The sequence below is a fragment of the Anabrus simplex genome, chromosome 1, assembly GCF_040414725.1.
Source record: "Anabrus simplex isolate iqAnaSimp1 chromosome 1, ASM4041472v1, whole genome shotgun sequence".
In the NCBI taxonomy this organism is placed as follows: Eukaryota; Metazoa; Arthropoda; class Insecta; order Orthoptera; family Tettigoniidae; genus Anabrus; species Anabrus simplex.
In genome coordinates this window covers 1,421,953,910-1,421,975,114 of record NC_090265.1, presented here as the reverse complement: position 1 = coordinate 1,421,975,114, position 21,205 = coordinate 1,421,953,910, and the positions used below count along the sequence as shown (strand labels likewise).

General features: G+C 40.6%; 1 protein-coding gene across 3 annotated transcripts in view; it reads left to right on the top strand.

Annotated features, from left to right (window-relative positions):
• LOC136858382 (uncharacterized) overlaps positions 1 to 21,205 on the top strand; it is a 523,023-nt gene that overhangs the window by 238,121 nt on the left and 263,697 nt on the right. For all 3 annotated transcript variants that reach the window (XM_067137884.2, XM_067137885.2, XM_067137886.2), the window contains exon 9: positions 12,649 to 12,798. In XM_067137884.2, coding sequence (XP_066993985.2) covers positions 12,649 to 12,798 — 150 coding nt within the window. The remainder of the gene's footprint in view (positions 1 to 12,648; positions 12,799 to 21,205) is intronic.

Sequence of the window (21,205 nt, the reverse complement as noted above, 5' to 3'; positions counted from 1 at the left end):
GATTCCTGGCAGGGTCGAGAATTTTAACCATAATTGGTTAATTTCGCTGGCATTTAGGCTGGGTGTATGTGACGTCTTCATCATCATTTCATCCTCATCACGATGCGCATGTCGCATACGGGCATCAAATCAGAAAACCTGCATTTGGCAAGCCAAACTTGTCCTTGGTCACTCCCGGCACTAAAAGCCATACGTTATTTCATTTTTTTCCACAGATATTGTAAATATAATTCTGTACTGCCAGGATCAGAAGGAAACAAAAATTAACAAAGGATGGATTAAAAAAGGATGAAAAAGAGGAGTCTGGTACAACTGAAGGACAGTGATGCCAGACTTAGCTTGGCCTTGCGATCACCACACCGTCTTACAAGTTATGACTCCCTGTGGTGTGTAAAACTGTCAGCAGGTGGCAATGTACGAACACTATACATACTTCAGGACTATCTTTTCTTTAAAAAAGAAATGAAAAATAGAAAATGCAGCAGTTACTTCGCATGTTGTGTTAAACTTTATTTCTACTAGCAGTATTGTCTTCAGCAATAAAAGTATGTGCCATAAGCTCTATCCAAGGTTCTGCAGGAGCATGTCAGAATGTCAAACCCAGGAATGGTTGATTGTCTTAGTATGTATGACCTGCACCTGATAGTAATGAAAACCAAATGCATTATGTTGTAGGGCTTGAATGAAATTGACAAATTTGGGTTGATACTGAGGATCTGCCATGCTTTACCAAATTCATTTATCTTGGATGTACTATTGCTGATGATGGGCAATGTGCTAAAGAGGTCATTACTTGGATTAGCACAGTCTGGATAAAAAGGCACAATGTTAAACCTAGAGTTAACAGATAAAAGTCCATCTCAAATATAAAATCTATGTTGCACTCTTATGGTACGGAATGTTGGGCAGCTAGCAAAGAGGTAGAACATAGACTTTGCGTTGTGGAGAATAATACTCAGATGGCTGTTAGCATCACTAGGTTAGACCATGTTTTGTACTTGAACATCAAACACTGATCTAATGTTGTGTCAATCCAGGAGAAAATTCGTGGAAGACGCAAAAAGACGATGTACTGTAAGCAACAACAATGAGCCAACATACTGCATAATGGCATGACCCACAACCAAATCAATTGGAGAGAATGAAGCCACTAAGTGGGACAAATACTGGCAAACTAGTCCAGCTCCAGGGCTAAATAGTCACAGGGGTCCCGGGTTCGATTCCCTGCAGGGTCGGGAATTTTAATCATAATTGGTTAATTTTGCTGGCACAGGGGCTGAGTGTATGTGTCGTCTTCATCATCATTTCATCCTCATCACGACGCACAGGTCGCCTATGGGTGTGAAATCAAAAGACCTGCATCTGGCAAGCCAAACATGTCCTCGGACACTCCCGGCACTAAAAGCCGTACGCCATATCATTTCATTTCACTGGCAATCTAGAAGAGACTGTAGTTTAGGTTTCCAAATGGACTCATGGTATTCTTCACAAGCTAAATAATAAATAAGCTAGTAAGTCTAAAAACTAAACTAATAATTTCATCGGTATTCACCGAGAGAAGTTTACCATACTTTACTTTACCCTATTAATTGGTCTGGCTCTGTGGCTTACTGGTCAGTATCTTGGCTTTTAAACATTGTGGTCTCTGGTTTGATTTCTGGTCAGCTGACAGGGATTTGAATTCTGAATACTTAATTCTTTTAACTTTGGGTGTTTTTGCTATACACAACATTCCTGCAACGCCACGCTCTACACAGTTCTATAGCCAACACACTAACATGCTGTCCACACTCATTGGAGGGTGTGGTGTGCGAGGGTTGCACCAGGCTGTAATAGCCACAAAAAATTATTTTATTTCCAGAGAAAATTCATCTTTGTTATGACCAGGGCCCAGATTTTGATGACCTAATAAATACCAATATAAATGGTCCGTTATTGGACATTATAAATTTTCCAGCTAGCTCATTCTTGGTTGCCAGCGTTTCGCCCTCGTGTGCTAGGGTGGGCTCATCAGTTGGTACCTAGCACACCTACCAATACGCTGGCTAGTGCATACCGTGGAGGCCACTGCGTAGGCTAACTGGAGCCACCGGCAGTGCCAATGCACTAAGAGACTTTGTCTCATCACTAAAAATTGATGCCTGCTTGGCCATCAGATGATATAGATGTTGATTCCCATAGGGAATCTGAAATATTTGTCCTGAATGAGCAAATTTACAATACCAATATAAATGGTCCGTTATTGGACATTATAAATTTTCCAGCTAGCTCATTCTTGGTTGGCAGCGTTTCGCCCTCGTGTGCTAGGGTGGGCTCATCAGTTGGTACCTAGCACACCTACCAATACGCTGGCTAGTGCATACCGTGGAGGCCACTGCGTAGGCTAACTGGAGCCACCGGCAGTGCCAATGCACTAAGAGACTTTGTCTCATCACTAAAAATTGATGCCTGCTTGGCCATCAGATGATATAGATGTTGATTCCCATAGGGAATCTGAAATATTTGTCCTGAATGAGCAAATTTACAATACCAATATAAATGGTCCGTTATTGGACATTATAAATTTTCCAGCTAGCTCATTCTTGGTTGGCAGCGTTTCGCCCTCGTGTGCTAGGGTGGGCTCATCAGTTGGTACCTAGCACACCTACCAATACGCTGGCTAGTGCATACCGTGGAGGCCACTGCGTAGGCTAACTGGAGCCACCGGCAGTGCCAATGCACTAAGAGACTTTGTCTCATCACTAAAAATTGATGCCTGCTTGGCCATCAGATGATATAGATATGATATAGATGTTGATTCCCATAGGTACCAACTGATGAGCCCACCCTAGCACACGAGGGCGAAACGCTGCCAACCAAGAATGAGCTAGCTGGAAAATTTATAATGTCCAATAACGGACCATTTATATTGGTATTGTAAATTTGCTCATTCAGGACAAATATTTCAGATTCCCTATGGGAATCAACATCTATATCATCTGATGGCCAAGCAGGCATCAATTTTTAGTGATGAGACAAAGTCTCTTAGTGCATTGGCACTGCCGGTGGCTCCAGTTAGCCTACGCAGTGGCCTCCACGGTATGCACTAGCCAGCGTATTGGTAGGTGTGCTAGGTACCAACTGATGAGCCCACCCTAGCACACGAGGGCGAAACGCTGGCAACCAAGAATGAGCTAGCTGGAAAATTTATAATGTCCAATAACGGACCATTTATATTGGTATTGTAAATTTGCTCATTCAGGACAAATATTTCAGATTCCCTATGGGAATCAACATCTATATCAACACGACCTAATAAATGTCGAAAAATGGCGTAAACATCCTTGAAAAAAATGATTTTAAATGAGTGAGAAAATAACCTTAAAATATGAAAAATACGTATTTATCCAAAATAAATATGTGCATTGTTCACATTACCTTTAACCCGCAGCGGAGTGAATACAATTAATAAGAGTCATCAAATAATAATAATAATAATAATAATAATAATAATAATAATATCGTTTGAAAAAACTGAATACATGACCTGCAGCAAAGAAGCCCCTAAATTCATGGAGACGAAATATGGCAAAATAAAACGGGTCCGGCAATTCAAATATCTCGGTGAAATAATTCAGGAGAATGGAATGGAAACAAAAGCCAATGAAGTTAGATGCCAAAAAATGGAAACTGCGTATAGACTCACCCAAAATATCTATAACAAAAAGTGTCTCTCCAAGCATGCTAAACTAAGACACTATAATACAGTTATTAAACCAGAATGCCTCTATGGATCAGAGACACTAATTTTGAACAGGAAAACTGATCTAGAAAATATTCAGAAAAAGGAACGCAAGATCATTAGAAAAATTTTAGGCCCAAAACTCGTAGATGAACAGTACCGCCTTAGAGGGAAACAGGAAATCAAACAATTTTCTAACATTCACAGCGACATCAGAAAACGCAGATTAAGATTCTTTGGACATATAAAAAGGATGAACCCAGATAGACTTACCAAGCAAATAGTTGAATTTTATGAAAACCGAAGTAAAGCTAAAACGGACACAATAAAATGGATTGGCGAAATTAAAACAGATCTCAAACTGGCAGGAATTACACCTGAAGACATCCAAAGCCGGGTTATCTTCAGAACCAAAGTTCATAAATGGCAAGTTGACCAAGAGGAAAAACCAAAAAAGAAGACCGGAACAACATGGTCTCAAGAGAGAAAAGAAGCACACAGCAAACGAATGAAGGAAGTGTGGGCACAAAGAAAGGCAAATGCCTGTCTCTAAGTACTTTGCGTAGTCCTAATGGGCTCATTCGCAATATATATATAATAATAATAATAGTAAGGGCCAGGCTGAGTGGCTCAGACAGTTGAGGCGCTGGCCTTCTGACCCCAACTTGGCAGGTTCGATCCTGGCCCAGTCCGGTGGTATTTCAAGGTGCCCAAATATGTCAGCCTCGTGTTGGTAGATTTACTGGCACGTAAAAGAACTCCTGCAGGGCTAAATTCTGGCACCTCATATCTCCAAAAATCATAAAAAGTAGTTGGTGGGACATAAAGTAAATAACACCAATAATAATAATAATAATAATAATAATAATAATAATAATAATAATAATAATAATAATAGGTACAAATACACCTGAGAGAATAATATTTGTCATTGTTAGTATATCATGCAGTCCACTGATACTCTGGATACCATTTGTTTCATAAAATGACCTCAACAGGAAATGATTGTGGTTCCACCTTATTCAGTACCAGTCAGATTTTCAAAATCTTTAAATTATTATTCCTATTACTACTAATATTATTAACATGTATGAATCGCACATTTTTAAGTACAGTACATGTTTCGTCCTTATTGTAGGACTTCAGCAATTGTACTTGATAACACATGTAGATGCAGGATGAAGAAAAGTTTTTATTTTATTTTATTTTTTTACATTGCACAGTAGAAAACGACTTCATACAGTTTGTTCATTACATTATAGTCTTCTTATACTAAACTGTCACCAAATAAAATAATTTTCTAGATGAACGAAGAACTTCACAGTGTACATTAGTTACAGTGTCTACTAAAACTGTTGTGATTCATTGGAATGCCTAAGTGCCTGCAACTTTTGAAGAAGAATGGTACCATGCAAGATGTAATAAAAAATCAAAATTACAAAGATAAAGCAAGGATAAGATAATGAAAATATGTTCACTAAATAAAGCATACCTAATAGTGTGATTGGTTTTTAGTAGGGGTGAGAATTTCCACCTCACAGCCCTGGAAGGCATAAGCCCCTTCAGTAAGAGCTTGTTGGAGATCCTCCTCTTTCCCAGCCAAAATCAGAATGTTGTCTTGATAGACCAAGGATTGGACATATATTGGTCTCATGTTCCAGTTGCCAACCTTAATTCTTTTAGTTCTTCTTTTACACTGCTTAATGACTTGGTTCATGGAGATCACAAAGATAAGAGGGCTCAAGCTATCACCCTGTTTTACTCCCTTCACCATTTCAAATTCCCTAGAGCATTCATCAGCCATTCTCACCACTCCTTGGACTCTATTGTACATGCTCCTAATGCAGCATAAGAGAGTCTTGGTTACCTTTTCGTCTTCAAGTGCTGCCCAAAGCTGTTCCCTGGGGACCGAGTCAAATGCGGCCTTTAGGTCGACAAATGCAGCTAGAACATCCTTCCCTCGACTAAGTCGTTTCTCTATAACGGTTCTTAGTGTGTATATATGGTCGTATGTTTGTTGACTTGGCCTGAAAGCACACTGTTCTTCTTCCAACTTTTCCTCTACTTCTTGTCTCCGAGTATATCTTTCCGGCTACACTGGAAAGACAAATTGCTCGATAGTTTGCACAGTCCAGAGTACTGCCCTTCTTCCAATCCTTTGGAATCTTCTGAATGCTCCGTGCTTGTTGGCATATCCTTGTCATCCATTTCACCACAGCCTCTCCTCCATACTTTATCAATTCCGGTGAAATTCCATCCCAACCAGCTGCCTTGCCCACCTTCATTTCAGTGACAGCCTCTCTTACTTCACTCTGCATAATTGTCTCCCCTTCTTCTAGTTCTTCTTCTGTCCCGTTACTGGTGTCGTCTTGTGGATTCTGGTCTGAGCGGAACACATCCTCATAGTACGTGCTCCATGTATCAAGGGTGTCCCGTGGCCTCGTTTGGATCTTCTGGTTCCTGTCTTTAATGTTTCTGATTCTCTTTCCAGTTTTGCTTTGAAGGGATCTTAGTATCTTCCAAAACTTCTGATTATTTCTGTCTTCTTATTCCATTTCCTCACCAAATTCCTGCCAGTTCCTTTCTTTTGCATCTTGTACTTGCCGCTTAGCTTCATTACATGCTTCAACATAATTCCTCCAGTCCTCTACCCTTCTTGTTCTCATGTACTCCTTCCAAGCTACCTTTATCCTCCTTACACCTTCCTTGACTTCCTCAGACCACCACTTTGTTCGTTTCCTTCGTGTGTTTACTGTACTTTTTCTACAGACCTCTTCTGCTACTTTGATAATATTCGTCTTAAATTCCCTCCATCTCTCTTCTAAGTTCCAACCTCTCTCAGGTTCTTCTCTTTTTGTTTCCTGAAGTTTTCCCCCCAACTTCTGAACATAATTCTGCCTTACCTCTTCCTCTGTAAATGCAGAAATTCGTATTTTCTCAAATCGAAGATGAGAGGGTGTGGGTGTAGCGTTGAACCTTGTTTTCATAACCAGAAGCCGATGTTCTGTACTCATTTCTGCACTGCAGAAGACCCTTACATCTAGTGCTGCGTAAGTCATGTTCTTAGTGTAACAAAAGTAGTCAATACAACTCTTTGCTCCTCGGCCTACTGCCTCAAAAGTTATTTTATGGATACTTTTATGGGGGGAAAAGGGTGTTGCCAAATCCTTAGCTCATTATCAATACAGAATTCCAATATTCTTTCACCACTGGTATTGATGGTACGTTCTGCTCCATGTTGGCCCATACATCCATGTCCTCGACGTAACCTATTTCCAATCCTAGCATTCCAGTCCCCCATCACAATAACATGTCTACTTCTTTCCCTGGCTTTGTCTATAGCTTTTTGCATTTTGAACATAAAATTGCTCCTTATCTACTTCTTGAACATCTTCAGTGGAGGCATAGACCTGCACTAGCGTAATAGTTCCTTCTAGTTCCACATCCACTGTGATAAGCCTGGATTAATAGGTTCCCATCCTGTCACTTTGTTTTCCACTGCTTTGGACATAATGATGGCCACTCCTTCTTTTGCCCGTTCATTCCTGCTGACTCCTGAGTATCTCATTACATGTCCCTTATCCACATTTATTTGGCCATTACCTTTTCTCTTTAGTTTCACTGACTCCAAGTATGGCAAGCTTGTACTTTTCCATTTCTTCGACTATTTCTACCTCCTTCCCTGACAGCAAGGTCACATTCCAAGTACCAGTTCTCATATACCTTTTTGTGCCAGGTTGTTCCCTTGTTATCCGTCCGGCTCCTCTCGTGTTTCTCTGAATAGTTCATTTCGCTCCACATGGGTTATTAGCCCTACAGAAGCTAGCACGCCAGCCCGTTTTCTATCAAGGTATCTTCCCTTAGCCTTTGGGGTCCTCTCCCTATCTGCAAGGCAGCAGTTTGTGGTTCGCAGTTCCTCTGCCTACTCCGCCGTTGAGGTGTTTACAAGGATACTTCTTCTGCCTTTGTAGCCATTGACTGCCAATTTCTGATGAATTTATGTGCTATTTCCTGCACAAAGGCCTCATCTGGCCTCCAAAAGGGGAACTCCTCCGCCCGTAGCCGTTGGTCCCCCTTCTGGTTGTCAGGTTTGGTAATGGCCGCCTGACCCTCGGCCAGACAGTCGCAGGTTATACCATCTACTCTCACATGCGGTAGGAGGATATTCCTGACCTGACCGGTCTTCACGAGATTCTGAGAAAAAAAGTCGTCATCTTGGATTTGGAGAAATATGCTATTATTGTACAGTCCACTACTGTGAGATTTTTTAATTATGGACACTCGAGTTTAGGTTTTATTTACTAATGAACTGATAGGCATATTGCAAAATAAATTATACCAATATTTCCCTTGTTTAATTCTGCATTAGAGATTTTGAAGTTCATTAATAATTTTTTATTTGTGGTTCTAGCAAATATTATTTGGGTTTTTGGCTTCTTCTCTAGGAACCGCTTGCTTAAAATTATATGCATGGAAAACTACTTGTCTGATGGTAGTGAAATTTTTATATAAGATAGCCACATGTATTTGTGATGTAGTACTCAAATGACACTCTTTTTCAACCATCCCAAAGAAAATTCTTATAATTTGTCTACAGTAACAGTTTCTCAACCCAAGATAAACGTACAAGGGGGAACTTGGGCTTGTTTTGAAGCTCTCAATTGTGGTTATCAGAAACTATAACCACTGTAACCTTACAATGTGGTACTGAATTTATGAAGTTATATTGATGGGAAATTGTGTGCGCACTGAACTGCGTGATTAACAACGGGTGGGATGATGAAGTCGGGTACAGTGTTGCCACGTTCTGTAGTAAACACAGCGTGCAACAAACACAGCTTTTTGTTTACTTTCAAACTTTGATTTTACTTCCTCGTACAAATTCCACTTTCCATCACCTTTTATCATAAGGACTTTGAGCATTCAGTTGCAGGTTTAAAAATGGTTGGCTTCCTAATTTAGAAATGTCACACACTGTACAATTTTTACAAGGGTTATTTACATTACTATTTACATTATTTACATATCTTTACAAAATTTAATTCCAGCAATATTCTTCGTCTGAAAAATCACTATGTTCTGATGAATCAGAACTGCTGTCATTTATGTTGATTATGACTGGCTCTAAAAATGAGCAACATTTTCAGACAGTCCATCTTTTGCCCATTGGTAGTCTTCCATTTTCTTAGCGTGTGTTTTTACGTTGTTTCCAGAGTTTCAAAAGCATAGAAATTGACATATCAGGAAAATCCCTCATATATTCTGACAGTTTAGGCGGAGGCTTTTAATTGTGGGGAATGCCTTATTAATGTAAAAATTGCATATATTTCCTCATATTGTGGCCAAAGTAAAATCATCAAATTGGATTTTCCAACGTCCCGGCCTCAAACACTGCTTCTTTCTTGACCTGGAAGATATATTTCTTATCATTCTCCTTTGAAGCGGCTCCTAGTCTCTGACGACAATGATAATTATCATTGGATTATAATCCAAGACAATCTGCCACTTTCTGGTACACAGGAAACCTGTGTCCTCTACATTTCCACCTCACTTTGAAGGAGACAAATAGCACTCATTACTATTCTAAGTTCGCCTCTTGGAGACATCGTGAAGTCATGTGGCTAACATCAGAACACAGGCTGTTCTGGGAGATTCTATGTAGCTTCATCACCCCGCACACTGTTAATCGCATGGTCCAGTGCACACACAATCTCTCATCATTATAATGCTTCATAAATTCAGTATCACACTGTAAGGTTACAGTGGTTGTAGTTTCTGATAGCAATGACTGAGTGCTTCAAAACAAACCCAAGTATCATGTTGTACGTTTACCCTGGGCTGAGAAAAAGTTGCTTTAGAAAAATGTTAAGAACATTTTTGGGGGTGATTAAAAAGTTAACTGCGAATACATGTGGCTGTAACATACAAAAATTTCATTACCGTCAGACAAGTAGTTTTCCATGTATATATTTTTAAGTGAGCGGTTCCTAGAGAAGAAGCCAAAAACCCGGACAGTACTTCCTACAAGCACAAATAACAAAGAATTAATGAACTATAAAAACAAACACTTGTTTTAGATGCTCTAAAGCAGAATTAAAGAAGGAAAATATTGATATAACTCATTTTGAAATAGGACTATAGGTTCATTTGTAATTAAAGCTTAAACTTGAGTGTCCATAATAAAAAATCCAACAGTAGCTACTCTGTTCTTCTTCTTGTTTCACTCACTTTGAAATACGATAGATCTATCAATGGTTAGTGAGTTATGTTTTCCTGTCCCAGTATTTTTTCATCCTTTCAGATCTTGCCTTCCTCTCTTCTTCAGAAATTCTGTATAGTCGTTTGGGCTTCACCCTGTCCTGAAAACTCTTTATTTTATCTTTGGTTATTTTCTTCGCAGATCCACCTACAAGCATCTCTTCTGTAATTTGGAACTCTCATAGGTCTTTCTCAGTTTCCTTAAACCAATTTGGCTTGGTTTTCTTATTCTGGAAATAATTAGATGTAAGGCCTTCCAGGCATTCTTTTAGTTATCCTTTTCGCATCCATTCTTAGGATGTGCAACGAACCTACTACGCTGGCGTAGCAGGGGGAGAGGTGATACTCCCATGTTGCACATCCCAGGTGGCGGATAGGGGGGTCGTAACCGGCTTGCCGGCGGACTTGAGGGAAATAAAATACCTCTCGCGGACCAAACACACTACCCCCTGCAGGTGGGGGACGCACATGTAGAATACACCCACGGTATTCCCTGCCTGTCGTACAAGGCGACTGAAAGGGGCCCAAGGGACTCTCAACTTGGGAGTGTGGATTGGCGACCACGGGCCCCTTAGCTGAGTCTTGGCATTGCTTCCACTTACTTGTGCCAGGCTCCTCACTTTTGTCTATCCTGCCCGACCTCCCTTGGTCAACTCTTTTTCTTTTCTGACCCCAACGGTATTAGAGCATTCGAGGCGTAGGGAGTTTTTCATTTTCACACCCTTCGTGGCCCTTGCCTTTCTTCGTCCATTACTTCATTTTTCGAAGTGACGGATCCCTTCTTTTTCTTCTTTTCTCTCTCTCTCTCTCTCTACCCCCTGTGGGTGGGGGGCGCAGAAGGAAAATACACCCACGGTATCCCCTGCCTGTCGTGAGAGGCGACTAAAAGGGGCGACCAAGGGACGATTGTCTTAGAACCATGAAACTACTTTTGATTAGTACCATCACGTGGGAAACACCATGGGTCGCCTTTACTTGCGAGTAGTACCACTATATTAGGTACGAAATAGGTTTGTGCTTAGTAGCAGCAGTGGGGGTGGACTGTGGGTTTCCAGAACCCGTGAGTTGTACCCATGTGAGGAACACCACGGTCTGGGCGTTGCCTGTGATTAGTACCACTACATGAGCAACACCATGGATCTGCATTGCCTGTGATTAGTATCCACTATGTGAGGAACACCATGGGAATACCGGCTCCCGTGATTAGTACACCTAGGTGAGGAACCCCATCGGTTTGCATTGGCTATAAGTGGCGGCATTGTGTGAGAAACACCATAGGTCAGAATTACCTGTACGACGTACAATACTTGTGAGTAGTACCCTCATGTGTGGAACACCGTGGGTCTTCGCTCCTTTTGATTAGTACCCCAACATGACACATACCATGGCTCTATTTTACTAGCAATAAGTACCATTCTGAGGGGCCTTTGACCTGGATTTTGGACCCCTTTAGACATCAAGCATCCTCGATTCAGGATTGTGCTTTAGAAGTGGTCCCTTGGTCAGAAGTACTATTATTTATGATAGTTTTTTGAGTCGGATCCACTGATTGTTTTAACTTCATGTCCATCCATTCATTCTTCATGACATTTTTTTATTTTGGTCACTGGATGATTTTGAACTTTTAATTTGTCATTTCATTTCACACCATTAGGGGCTGATGACCTCGTTAGGCCCCTTTAAACAACAAGCATCATCATCATCATCATCATCATCATCATCATCATCATAGAATGTCAATTCTCCTTTTCCTTACTGTGTCTGAAATCCTTTCTGTTTTCCTATACAGGGTCTCATTGCTGATGTGTGAAAGTTCGTTGTTATGGAATTTGAGGCCTAGAAGTTTTCGTAGTATTTTCCTTTCCTTATCTCCAGCTTTTCTATCGGACCATATTTAGTTATAGACAGTGTTTCTGCAGCATAAAGGGCTTCAGGCTTGACTATTGTATTATAATATCTGATCTTGGGATTCCGGGAGAGGAATTTTTTGTTATAGGTGTCTTTCATAACTTGGAAGGCTGTTTCTATTTTGGTTTATCGAGATTCCATAGCTTTCTTCTCAAGTCCATTCCAACTGATCCATTCGCCAAGGTATGTGTTATCTGTGACAATCTCTATTTTTTTGTTCCCCCACTTTCAAATATTTTGGAGGATTCTTAATGGTGGTTATTATTTTGGTCTTTCCGAAGGCAATTTTGAGACCTACCTTCTCTGCTTGTTTCAGCAGTTTGAAGGACTGCTCCTTCGCTTCCTCCCACGTCTCAGCTAGTAAGGCCATGTCGTCTGCGAAAGCTAAACATTTGATCTTGATATCCTTGTTTACCAATCCCAATCGAATTCCACCACTGGTTGTCTTACCCCATTCTCTGACTACCTTCTCCAAGGCACAATTGAACAGTATGGGGACAGTCCGTCACCCTGTCGGACACCAGTTTTGATCTCAAAAGGAGCCAACAATTCTCCCTTGAATTTGACTTTGGAAAATGTATTAGTGAGAGTTTCCCTAATGAGGTGTTGTTTTGTTGACTAGACCTAATTCTTTAAGTACAGAAAGGAGACACTGTTCTTCATCAGGTAATTGTAAATTTTTCATCAATATCTTCTTGTTTTGCTAAACAATTTGTAAATTTTTTTGCAGATTACTGATTGATATATTTCTTTATTTTTAGGATGACAACTCTCTTCTACGCTATGTAAATGATATAAATCGTAGTATTTATGCTTTTGAGTTGTTACCATCTCCGGTCACTTCTTCATTGGAATTGGAAAGTAGTATATGTAAAAGAGTCAGCTCTACTGAACAGGAAGGTGATAATCAAGTAAGTTTTTATTATAGTTAATCTACTCACATATTCCTTCAATTATCATGTGCTAGTCGGTTGTATTTAATCATATCTTCATTATTGCACTGTTGATGTGTAAATTAATTTGTGTCAAATATCCATCCTTATTCATATTAAATCCTGTGGCTTTTGGTATTGATCTCTACATTCTTGGGTTAGCCGGTATCCTAGGTACTTCACAGTAACATAGTTTACTGCATACATTCTACAGTGGTATAAGAAATAGTCAGGTTCACTCACTGACCTCGGTTCTCAGCTCACAGAAATTATTTTCCAGCTGTTGATTCACATGGTTTGAAGCAGCTACCCTTTCAATGATATTTCTGTGCATATTACCATGAATTTTCTTTCAGAGTGTTTGTTTTAAGGCCAAATCCTTGCTTTATTTGTTGATCCTGTTGAAAAGCAGCTAATGGTCTTCTAAATTGTCTACTAGCTCTTACGCTGCAGTATTTCTTACAACACAAGAACCCTTAATGGCATAATTAAATCAAAAAATTTGTGTGACGTAATCAGAGCTGCAGCAGGCCTACGCTACAGAGGCGGACATTTCTTAACTATGAAATGCATGTGTACCGCATGAATTCGACGCGTGTTTTGTACCCGCTTCAAAGCGGAATAATTCTGTTCTGTATTATTACGTTTGTATGTCAGATTATTATTTTTTTTTTTCATTTTGTTCATCTCTAAAAGCCAAGGAGGTCCAATACACGAGTAAATATGCTAATTTGTTCTTATTGAAAATAGGAATTGCTTTTTCTGATATCTCATTAAGGTTGAAATTGGGATTAAAGTTTTGATTAGGGGCCGATGACCTTCAATGTTAGGCCCCTTTAAACAGCAAGCATCATCATCATCATCATCATCATCAAAGTTTTGATCCAGGTGGATGAAACAGTTTTCAAAAATATTGAACAGCAAGCCCTTATAAACTTTTTTTGAGGTTTTTACATCTTAATCAATATTCGTGAATTTATGCATTCTTCAAGTTGGATGTAAACTAGAACTTACACAAGAAGTGTGACCGTGATGAGTGTTTAATACTGATCTCTTTACTTGTCTTGCACTGAATATCAACAACACAAGCTTGCTTCACAATTAAAATATCAAGGAAGGTTCAACCTTTTCAATACAAAACGTGTTGTATAAGATGTTCACAACATATTATTTATTAAATTATTAGAACCGGTTTTGACGTTTATTGCATCATCATCAGCTACAAAAATCACAAATGGGCAAAGTACATATCATAAAAATGCATTAATAACTCTTGCATGGCTGAATACAAATGATAGACTGCTTTTCTCCTTAAAGGCTAGAAGAAATTGAGTAAAATATGATGATGTGATGTGACACATAAAAGCGTAGTAGTTTGATGGGTAAGTATTGTGCATAAAATTGATCTGATGCTTTGAACATAAAAGTCTGAATGTGATAATAAAATGATGTAGTAAAAACAATGTAGTAAAATTGTCTACTCTTCTGATGTTCAATTAAGATACATAAGTCCAGGTCCGTTGTTATGTGAGGTTGGCAATACCAACAAAAAGATTTAGTCGAGGCCGGGACACCTGATGTTAGCGATTGAATAAGGTTGATCTTCAAATTAGTCTCAGCTCAACAAGGGTGGTGAGTCTTAAAAGAAAGGAAAGAAAAACTAAGTTAGTGAAATGGAAGTCTAAATGGAGTCGCGGCCAAGGATGATAGGATATGAGACTCACCTTGTTCAGCGTGCTGTGTGTATAGTGTGAGAAGAGTTGTGGACAAGTGAGATGGGTGTGACTGGGTAGCAAAGGTAGAGTGAGAGGAGTGGAAAGGGGAGGGGGAGGGAGGGGAAGTGGAGAGGAGAGGGGTAGGGAGGCGGAGTTTAAGGCGGGTCAGGAGGGCGAAGTGGTAGTGGTGTGGGACGTAAAAGAGTGCTGTGGAGAGCGTGAAAGATCGATTTTCCTCCCGTGGTTTTTATACCTCTAAAGACTTCGATTAGGAAGTCGAAAAGGATATTGGATTTTTCTGAGATTTCGTTAAGATTTAAATTAGGGTTAAAAAATTGGTCTAGGTGAATAAAACAGTTCTCCGTAACGTCGAGTAAAGGGCCTTTATTTATGTTTTTGGGAATTTCTAGGTCTTGTTCTATGGTAGTAAAATTATGCTTTAAGTCATGTATGTGTTGGCCTATTGCGGAAAATCTATTATATCTGATGGCATTGACGTGTTCTAAGTATCTAACTTTGAAGCTGCGCCCGGTCTGTCCGATGTATGAGGAAAAACAGTTATTGCATTGAAAACTGTAAACGCCTGACTTTGCGTAAATGTCAGACCTGTTAACTGATTTGGAATTGTGAACTATATCTATGTTTCTATTGCTGGTTCTGTAAGAAATTTTAATATTATGTTTCTTGAAAACGTTCGTTACACTGTGTATGTTTTCGTTAAAGGTGAAGGTGGCGAATAGGGCAGGGTTAGGTCTTTCTTTGGTTAATGTTGTCTTTAGTCTATGTTTACATTTGTTAATGATGCGTTCTATGAATGAGGTGTTATAACCGTTGAATTTAGCAATGGCACGAATGGTGTTCAATTCCTTCTTTAGGTTTTCCTTGGATAACGGTATTTTTAGTGCACGGTCTACCATACTATAGTAAGTGGCGCATTTATGTGCGTGTGGATGTGTGGAGTCATTTCTGATAGTAGTCGCTGTTTGGGTTGGTTTTCTGTAGATATTGTATTCTAAAGAAGAAGGAAGTCTTTTAATTGTAAGGTCTAAAAAATTGATCGAGTTATTGGACTCGGATTCTAATGTAAATTTTATGTTAGTATCAATCTTGTTTAAGTTATTAAGGGTGGTAGCTGCATTAACCGTTCTGTCATCTAGAATGACCAGAGTATCATCGACATATCTAGACCAGAAGTGTATATTTGAAAAAGTGTTATTGGTATTAATTGCAGTGTCTTCTAGGAAATCTATGTAAATTTCAGCCAAAATTCCTGAGGCTGGCGACCCCATAGCCAGTCCATCTTGTTGGTAAATGCATTTGTCAAATGCGAAATAGTTGTTATGTATAACGAGTTTTAGGACCTGCATGAAGTCTTGGATCTCTAGTTTACTTAGCCCACTATATGTTTTTAGGTTTTTTTTTGTATTATGGGAAAGAGTTTTTTGGTGTTGATACTGGGATACATGTTATTAATATCGAATGAGTGAAGGGTGTGAAATGGTAGTATATCAAATTTATTCAGTTTTTCGATTAGTTCGATGGTGTTTTTTACGGATTTTTTCGACTGAAATTTATAGTTTTTACTAAGAAATTTTTGTATGAATTGGGCCAATTTATATAATGGGCTAGGTCTATAGTTGATGATGGGGCGTATGGGGACGCCGGTCTTATGGATTTTGGGGAGAGCTTCCTGTTTACAGACCAAGAAAAAACGAGATTAATTAATATGAACCCCGGCCTGCCTTCCGCTAAAGCTCTTGTGGCCTGTGTGTTTTAATATGTTTTACATACTCATGTTCTAATTTGTAACTTTTTACCCTGACTACTGATATTTTAATTATATGCTATTGTATACATTTCCATCCCCCATTAGACATCCGGATGCCTAATACAATAACAACTTGTGAATTGTCTAATGGCTGAAACAAATCATGTACTAGCTGATGATGGCCGTTAAAGAGCCGAAACCGGTACCAGTTTAATCTATTAAAATAAATTGTGTATTGATTGGTGGAAAAACACATTTCTTATCTATACTATATTGAAATACTAATCGGCGTGGACCATTATTGGAAAATTGTAAAACTGGAACAACCGATGTCAATCACGCCTTCCCTCGTACTGCTACCTACAGTCTTCGGCTGGGTACTAATGGGAAACCGGTCTGGAGCTTCAGTAAATCAGGTTACGACGCACCACGTCTCAGTCACTAATAGTGAGATATCTGCAGAAACCATGCGAAGATTCTGGGATCTGGAAACAATTGACATTCGCGATACACAAGACAGGACACTGAACGATACAGATGCCGCTATCCTTCACAAATTTCATGAGACACACCGGATCCTAGACGGAAGAAGAGTTGTATCACTTCCAAGAAAAAAGGACATCGTCTTGTCTGATAACCGGTCAACAGCTGAGAAAAGATTTCAGAGCCTTGAGAAACGATTGGATCAAGATGTGGACTTCCAAACTATGTACCACACGCACATGTTGGACTACATAGCTAAGGGACAAGTAGAAATAGCTCCGACGTATGAGACTCCCGGAAACGTCTTCTACTTACCACATCACGCTGTGAAGAAGCAAAAGAGAGAGGGCATAAAATGGAGGATCGTGTTCGATGCCTCTTCTCATGAACGAGGCCAACCAGCATTAAATGATGCCCTAGAGATGGGACCACATCTGCTGCCTGAAATTCTAGCGACGTTGCTCCGTTTTCGAATGCGTCCAAGTGCCATTGTCTGCGATGGAAGTCAAGCCTTTCTACAGCTATCCCTAGATGAAAACGACAGAGATCTCACAAGATTCCTGTGGTACAGAGTCCAAACCACCACTGATGGCACGTACCAGATCACCAGGGACGTCATAACGTATCGCTTCACTCGATTACCGTTTGGACTTACCTGCAGCCCCTTCCTTCTGTCCACTACTCTACGAGAACTGGTTACACTGCATCAGGAGAAATATCCCACTGCAGCAGCACTCCTGGATGGTTGTACCTTTATGTACGACTTCGACACATCAAACTTCCTTTGTCAAAATGGTTTACAAATTCAGAGCCACTGAGAGCCATCTGGAGAGCAGAAGGTCGAGAGGTGAAATCGGAAACACGAGTCCTTGGTGTTAATTGGAATACGGAATCTGACTACCTCTTCGCAACTCCAGACGATATGACCGCCGTACTACTTGACCAGCCAGCAACTAAACGCACCCTTCTGCAAGTTACTGCCAGAATTTACGACCCTCTATATCTGTTTTCCCCCGTCCTGATCACCGGCAAGATCCTCTTCCAAGACACTTGGTGCAAAGGACTGCAATGGGATGAAATTCTCCCAACTGTCCTAAGCCAGAGGTGTCAAGCTTGGACATCTAACCTGCCGTATTTGTCTTCCATCCGCATTCCAAGATGGATTGGTATATCTAAATTTAACGACGATTTATCCGTGCACGTGTTTTGTGATGCTTCCGAAAGGGCATATGGTGCTGCGCTGTACGTTCGGATGACTTCCAAAAACACTTCTTCCGTCACGCTGGTTTGCAGTAAAAACCGATTATCGCCCGTGAAGAAAGTCACAATCCCCAGACTGGAATTGCTTGCAGCCTTGCTTGGATCCCGTCTTCTTCACTACTTTTGCCAAGAGACTGGAGTTGAGTCCTCTTGTGCCACCTTATGGAGTGACTCAACCTTCACATTAGGATGGATCCGCAACAATCCAAACCGCTGGAAGACCTTTGTCTGCAACCGTGTGACAGAAATTCAGACATATACCGTGTCCAGTCAGTGGAGACACTGCCCCGGCATCGACAATCCTGCTGATTGCCTCTCCAGAGGAATTACAGCCCAAGATCTAGCTTCAAGGGATTCATGGTGGCAAGGACCTTCTTGGCTTGCCGAACATCCAAACTCCTGGCCCCGTGACGTCACTGTCCCGGACATGACTCTGCTAGAAGAAAAGAAGACGTCTCAAGTCCTAGTAGCCACAGCTCCAGAACCATTGCTCCTCGCGTCACGTTTCAGTTCGTACTGGAAGTTATTACACGTTACCGCATGGGTCCTACGTTTTGTTACGTGTATGAAGAAGAAACAAAAGGGCAGCGGAAATTATTTAACTGCCGAAGGTATCGAAAATGCCAGAGTGTATTGGATACGTCAGGTTCAAGAGGAATGCTTCACTGCTGAACTGGCAGCCTTGAAGAAAAATCATCAGTTGCCAAAATCATCCAAGATTTTGCGATTCAATCCCTGCTTACAAGATGGTATTATTCGTCTTGGTCGCCGCCTACAGTTTGCAGACTTGACAAATGCTGAGAAACACCCAGTGCTTTTGGATGGATCGCACACTTTCACGCACCTGCTAATTCGGCAGACCCATATCAGACTCCATCACTTGGGCGTACGCATAATACTCACGGAACTTCGCAATGAATTTTGGATTCTACGAGCCCGCCAAATCATCAAAAGGGTGTTGCATGGATGCCTGCCGTGCAAAATATCCCACAAGAAAAGGTGTGAGGAGGTAGAAGCCCCATTGCCTTTAGATCGCGTCCGTCCTAATCGACCATTTACTGTGACCGGAATCGACTTCGCAGGCCCACTCTATGTCAAGTCAGAGAACACGACCAAGAAGGTTTACATCGTTCTGTTCACGTGTGCAACTGTGAGAGCTATACACCTGGAACTCTCAGCGGACTTAACAACCGACAGATTCTTAATGGCCTTTCAATGCTTCGTAGGACGACGAGGTGTCCCACACACTATATATACCGACAATGCCCAAACATTCCAAGCAGCGAACAGAGAACTCCAACTCTCAGACGTGCTCAGCAGTCCGAAGACTCATGAATATATGGCACATCACAATGTGACGTGGAAGTTTATAGCTCCACGGGCGGCTTGGTGGGGAGGAAGGTGGGAGAGAATTATTGGCTCCACTAAGCACTGCCTTAGAAAGGTTCTAGGTCGCTTACAGGTCGATGAAGAGGGTCTCCGCACAGTTCTAATCAGCATTGAAGCCACCCTGAATTCACGTCCCATTGTTCAAGACGAAAGTAACTCTGAAGTGTTAACACCCTCACATTTCCTCAACAGCGAGAAACTCACTACAATTCCAGTTGGACCTGAGCCAGTAAATAAGAAAGACCTTACAAGGAAATTTCGCACGAAGATGAAAATGGTTGAAGACTTTTGGCGAAGGTGGAAAAAGGAATACCTCCTTCAGCTGCGGAACTACCATGAGGTCAAGTCTCCAACTGGTAAACATCCGAGACTTCGAGTAGGAGATGTTGCCCTCTTACAAGAAGACGTCCTGCCTAGCCATATGTGGAAAAGAGCCCGAGTCGACGAAGTTCTTCAGGGAAGAGACGGCCGAGTTAGGACAGCCATCCTGCGCCTGCCAGATGGTTCAAGAATCAGCCGACCGGTGCAACTGGTGATTCCTCTCGAAATCGACCAGGGTGGGGAGGATGTTGAGGTTTGAATGTACAAGCAAACGACACCTACCGGACAGACTAGTAACTAAGTGGAGTTTTACGCTTGTAGATTCCCTTTTGTTTTGTGTGTAGTAGTAATAAAGTGTTGTAAGAAAGACGTAGTTATCATTTGCACGTTACAACTCAACAGACTCCATGATGAACCAAAGTGAAGTAGTGAATTATCCAACAGAATTTCTTAATTCTCTCGATGTTCCCGAATTACTGTCACACATTCTGAATTTGAAAATTGGAGTGCCAATTTATTATATTACTCCAAAACATAACTCAGCCAAAGTTATGCAATGGCACACGTAGTAGTCAAAAAATTGATGAACATTCTAATTGAAGCAACAATTCTAATTGGATCTCATAAAGGTGAATACTTACTACTTCCAAGAATACCACTCATTCCAACCAGTAGTGGCGATTAGCCACCTGGCCTATTTTAAGTTTCGAGAGAAGGAAGAACCCAAGAGTTATTAATGGGGCCCATATTTTTAGGTGGCATAAACCTTCACTTTGGGTTTTTTGAATTCTTAAAATAGGTTATTTTAAGTTTTTGCCTCCAGTTAGCAATATTTTTTTGGTTTTCGTAGTTCTGTAAAATTTATTTATGTACTTATTTCACAAAAGTTTACATTGTCATATTCATAAAAATACACAGAGAATACACTGTACTGTTTCCTTTGTAAGTTATTTTTTGGCATTGCAGTAAATAACAACGTACATACCCAAATTGTCTGGCGTAAATGATTTCCTGTTGTCACGTAACACATTCTTATATGACGAAAAAGGTCTTTCAATGGAACATGACGTCATTGGAGTGTAGTACATAGATGCTAATGCATTAGATTGTAGGGGTAATTTTCCTGAATACTTTTCACCCTGTAATACTGAATTGATGACTTTCATATCTTCAAACCTGGGATTGTGTTGAAGAATCTTCTGCAGCTTCGAAGAACATGCCACTCTCAGTGGCCCAGGTCTTTCACTTCTGGAAACATTGCCAATGATATCCAGGGAATCTTTGAGTGGCATGGTTGCACTTTCCAACTGGAGAATAGCTTCTGGTATAAAACAAAAATGTGTCTTAATATATGCTAGGGAAGCGACGAGGGTCGGGCACTCTAGCGATTTCTTGGCCTTTGCGATGCAGGAAGCTTCTGTTTCATCCAAGTCATTGACGACATTTTAAA